We start from the raw sequence: 5,542 nt of genomic DNA on the forward strand, positions 1-5,542 counted from the left end.
GCAAGTTGTTTTAAATTGTTTAAAAACATATAATAAACTATGTTTTTAAAGTTTTTATATCAAGATAAAAAACACAATATGTTTTAAAACAAAATTGTTTTAAAACAATTAAAAACCATAAAAACATGTTTTTTGTTGAATATTATAAAAAACCGTTTTTTACCCAACCCTGATAAACTGTGTTCATTATAAACATAATTAATGAATTATTATTAAATTGTATAAATTATAGAATGAACTTAAAACTTAGTAGTCTACTGACTGTAAATAAATATATTCACAAATGAAAAAAACAATTGTTAAAAAATTAAAATTCAATAATATATGCCTAAATATGGCGTAGGTAGGTAAATATTATTATAATTTTTTTTTATAGCTTTTATTTAAAATATGTAATCTGTGATTATAATTACAACTTACAATAAGTATATTAGAGGAAAAAATGTACCTACACATAAGGCACGGAAACTTGAAAAGATGAGTAAGTTACCTAGCTAACCAGTTATTATTATATCATATAATAGTAAAATTTTAAGCATCCGCTTATTTTTAGTACCTAACATTTTATTAAACTGATATTTGATGCAGAATTATTATATTTGCGAAAAATAATCACTGTAATCGATATTTTAAGATGATTGAATTGCATTTGTTGCACTTGAAATGTAAAGTACTTAAACCCATAAAACATAGGCTGAATTCAATATCTAAGTTAATACATTTTTCTATTTGAAAAAGTGTAATAGCGATAAAAAAAGTATAGGTACATCGTTGTAAAATCAATGCATTTGTCGTTCTATACATAAAATCGAAATCAATGTAATAGATAAAATGGTGCAGTTGAATAAATTATTTATGTTATTAAAATTAAAATATAACATATTATTAAATAATATTAATGTTTCTATAAGATTCTAAATAATTTCGAAGAATTGTACCTACCTATCTAATGTATTTCAATATTTTTTTAAGGTTTAAATATTTTAAATTAATTTTAGATAATAAACTATTTTAGGTTTACGGTAGTTATAGACAATTTATCGTACTTTTTATATTATATAATACATTATATTATTAATATAAACTTTAAACTAGATTAAACAGTTTTTGTGCATTTTAACAATGAAATAATACAATGTATGCTTTAAAAGTGTATATATATTACACAGTTTTGTACCTTCCTACTTAAGTTGAAAACAATGTTTTTTTTTTTTAATTTATAACTATCATACATCAAAACTATAATTGTTAATAAAACCGTAAAAAATAATTTACAATTTACTGGATTTAATTGGTTTTAGTGTAATGGCAGTATCTTTAGTGTATTTTTAGTCAGAAAATTTGAAATCAAAACACATGTATTGTCTATCCATAATATATATTATATAATGGTTGTACATTTAACTACAATAATATAATACCTACATCTTGTTATATGATAAACTAACATATTTTATACTATTTAAATTTTATGTTTATTTAATTTTATTACAATTAATTGGCTCGTGTTGTAAATTAATTTTAATATGATTACTATGCGTAGGTAATTGTTATTCTGTGACACTGTGGTGACTATGCCCTAAATTAAGTGCAAAATTGTCGCGAACCAATGGAATGGGGTATACATTTTAGCAGTTGAAGGTCGTAGAGACTATATAATAATATTATGGTTGTGAAACCTTTGGATGAACATACTGACGACCGGTTTTCGACACAAGAAGACCACAAGAAATAACATTTACATAGACAAAAAAAATTATGTATAATACGATTTAAAATAAAATATATATGTATATATTATGTTGCATAAAATTTAAAAGTACAAAAAAAAAACCGTAATAAAAAAAACTTGGAACGGAGATCGAAAATTTATCGGTAGGAGGAGTTGTCGTTTTCTGACGTCTCTTAAAAATTCTCCCATCCCAGATTACTGGTTTTAAACAATAATTATTGCTGGAGACTGTCCAATGTAATGTGGCGTCGACGTGCGTAGGTATATATAGTAAAGGCCGGCATTCAGTAAAGTATCCAGTCAATTGGTAGCTGCTTGACTGAACAGTACCATTAAGTCAGACGCGATAAGCATTATGGCTTCCAGTGCTATGGTAAGTACAAATATTATTTTTGTTGTATACTTATCATATTATACTAGGTATAGTTAAGCGACTAGTGTTACTAAATATTAAAAATAAAATACAACATAACATTTTAAGTTAACAAAATTTGAATTTTATTCATCTAAAAATTATAAATATTTTAAATATAATAGTATCTATAAATTACTGCATAGTGTATATTTGGTATAACTTATTATCCAGGTTTTCATTTTTTTGTACTTAATTGTAAATCTAAAGGTAGGTAAACAAAGTCGTGATTTTCACAATCAAAATTTATTTTAAATATTCTTATGAGTGAAATTGTAACAATATATTAGTAGATAATCATTTTTGAAATAACTAATAGGTAAATCATTTAACGCGCTTTGAAAAATTTTCACCGTATAATGTTGTATAGGTATTTATATCTATACAATATTGAAGATACATAAATGATGCTTTATTATAATTATGATTAAAATCTGTAATAATTAATATTCAAAATGCAACAGTTAGCAATGACATATTAATCGTTATTCTTAAACACTTGTAACTTGTAAGTAGGTACATTTATAATATTTAAACTTATTTTTTTATTTAATTGTAAATTAGGTATATAATATTATAACGTTTGAAATACTGATTTCATTAATATTTATTTATGATATGATTATAAATAACTCATAAAGATATATATTACAAACGATAAACTTGTAAAATTATAAATTACCTAGTTATTTAAAAATATAAACATTTATTTTACATTTAATATACCACTTGCGTAAAAATAACTTTAGATACCTAAAATCAAAAATTTCAAAAATCTAAAATTATTGACAAAAAATACTAAACATATTATAATATAGTGAAATGATTTAACTTATTGTAGTTATTCTACATGTTAAAAATAAGGTTTTATTTATTATTTAAATTTATTATAATTACACATTATATTAAAAATTAAAAAATAAATCTAATAAAAAGAGTTGCAAAATACGTAATGAATCAATAGAATAACATTAGCTGTAGGTACACAAATTATATTTTACGAATTTCAATAACAATTTGTTTAGATTTTCGATATAATTTATTACATTTACATTATATTTCAATACGAATATTGTTATTATTATTTTAATTATAACTTAATTTTTTAGATCCAGCTAGCTTTTCTAGGACTCCTAGTTGTGTCCACCGCATTTGCGGACGTCAAGCCCGCAAATAAGGAAGAGAAGAAAAGGGACACTTTATTCAACCCATCATTCTCATTTGGAGCAAAGACATTTGGTTCATCCGCTCCATTCGCATTTGGTAGCTCTTATTCGACGACTGCTGCACCATTCAAATCCGTTTCTTACAGCTCTACACCAGCTCCGTTCGTATTCGGCAACTCTTTCGCGTCGAATGCCTACTCCAACGCCGCTGCATCTCAATCTTTCGATGGAGCATCATTCATTGGATCTTCTACCCCAGCTCCATTATTCGATGGATCTTTCGGTTCTTCCACCCCAGCTACTTTAATTGGTTCATCTACACCAGCACCTTTCTTATCTGGTGCCGCAGTGTCAAGCGCCGCATTATCGGACTCAAGCTTTTCGTATTCTTCCACTCCCGCTTCAGCCTTATTGGCCGGAGCTTCACCAGTTGTGTCATCCACCCCAGAACCCGTTGTTCTGAACAGATCACCGGCTTTTGCTACATCATACGGTTCATACTACTCAGCTTACGCCCCATCATACTCTCAAGGAGCAATCGTCAAGTCTGACTCAATTAGCCACGATGCTGTTGAAGTACCAGCTGTTGCTAACGCCCCAGCACCTCATCACGAAGTTACCATCACCAAGGAAGTTCCAGTTCCATACTACGTCCAAGTCGAAAAAAGAGTTCCATACCCCGTTTTGGTTCGTGTACCACACCCATACCAAGTCACTGTAGAAAAACACGTACCATACGCTGTACGCGTTAATGTAGACCGTCCAATTCACGTTCCTCAGCCATATCCAGTTGAAGTTGAGAAGAGAGTGCCATACCCAGTTGAAAAGCCAGTACCTTATGAAGTGAAAGTCCCAGTCGACAGGCCATACCCAGTACATGTTCCAGTCGAGAAACCCGTCCCGTACGCAGTTGAAAAGCCCGTCCCATACCCAGTGCGAGTCAATGTTGACAGACCTTACCCAGTAGAGAAACCAGTTCCATACCCAGTAGCTGTCGAAAAGCCAGTACCATACGCCGTAGAAAAAGCTGTGCCATACCCAGTAGAAAAATTAGTCCCATATGCCGTTGAAAAGAGGGTTCCCTATCCAGTAAGGTACGACGTTCCCGTTAAAGTTCCAGTGCCAGTAGAAGTTAAGGTTCCAGTATCCGTGGACAGACCAGTCCCGTACCCAGTAGAAAAGAGAGTGCCATACCCAGTCCAAGTCCCAGTTGAAGTCAAGGTCCCAGTCCCGGTTGCAGCCCCAGCTCAACGTTTCGCCACTGTCCACTATTATCAACAATCTCCAGTCGCTTTAGGATATGAATCCAGTCAAGCTCTTATTGGTCAATCTGGTTACAAAGCGTTCTCATCTGGTTTAGCTCAAGGTACTGGTAGTGCATTCTACAGCTCTACTCCAGCTACTGGTAGTGCATTCTACAGCTCTACTGCTAGCCCAATAACCACATACAGTTCTACTGCCAGCCCGGCTGGATTCTTCGGCTCAAACGTGGTCCAAGAAGGTTTTGTTAGCTCATCTGCAGCGCCTTTCAATTTCGGTCAACAATCTTTCTTAGGATCTTCGACACCAGCCCCATTCAACACTTTCTCCGCTGACTCAATATCATCTGATGTATCATCTCTAATCAAGTCCGCTAGCATTGGATCTGCCAGTCAAGATTCTGTGGCTATTGGAGGCACGTCTTTGAAGTCACAGGAATTGAAAGCTAACAACTTTGACATTGTAAAGAAATAGACCGTTGAAAACTTAAGTTTACTGATATGGAATTTTCATTATTTTTAATGTTTATTGAATAATGATAAAATGTTCTATATTTCTTTTTTAGAAAGCTATAATTTATTTTGCAGTTTAAAAATTAATGATAACTTTGTAATTTGTAATATTATAAAAATTATAAATAAAAAAAGTATGTGCAATTAATTAATTTAATGTACGAGTATTTATTTCATATTTTTCAACACCATAAATTCAATAATACAGTATAATTGAAAATAAATATTAACTTGCAAATATATGCAATGAAACAGTATCTAGTCTACTGAAAAGTGAAAAAAATGTTTCATAGCTATGATGATATAAACTATCACACTACAGATACATATTTTTATTTTATATAGGAGTATTTTGATTAAATATTAGGAGTTACAACTTATGTTAAACATAACATAATACAGTTAATATGCTAAATGTGTAAATTATTTGAAATGTATAAAGGTAATTAAATATTAGGAA

The 5,542-nt window shown here is 30.1% G+C and overlaps 1 protein-coding gene across 1 annotated transcript; it reads left to right on the top strand.

Moving 5' to 3' along the window:
• The first annotated feature begins 1,938 nt into the window (after positions 1–1,938).
• LOC114120773 (BCL-6 corepressor-like protein 1) lies at positions 1,939–5,234 on the top strand. The gene is made up of 2 exons (XM_027982797.2): positions 1,939–2,105; positions 3,254–5,234. Exons 1-2 carry the CDS (start codon positions 2,088–2,090, stop codon positions 5,042–5,044), a joined length of 1,809 nt encoding a protein of 602 aa, XP_027838598.2. The 5' UTR covers positions 1,939–2,087; the 3' UTR covers positions 5,045–5,234.
• Positions 5,235–5,542: the final 308 nt, after the last annotated feature.

The sequence above is a fragment of the Aphis gossypii genome, chromosome 1 (assembly GCF_020184175.1).
Source record: "Aphis gossypii isolate Hap1 chromosome 1, ASM2018417v2, whole genome shotgun sequence".
NCBI classification, from domain to species: Eukaryota; Metazoa; Arthropoda; class Insecta; order Hemiptera; family Aphididae; genus Aphis; species Aphis gossypii.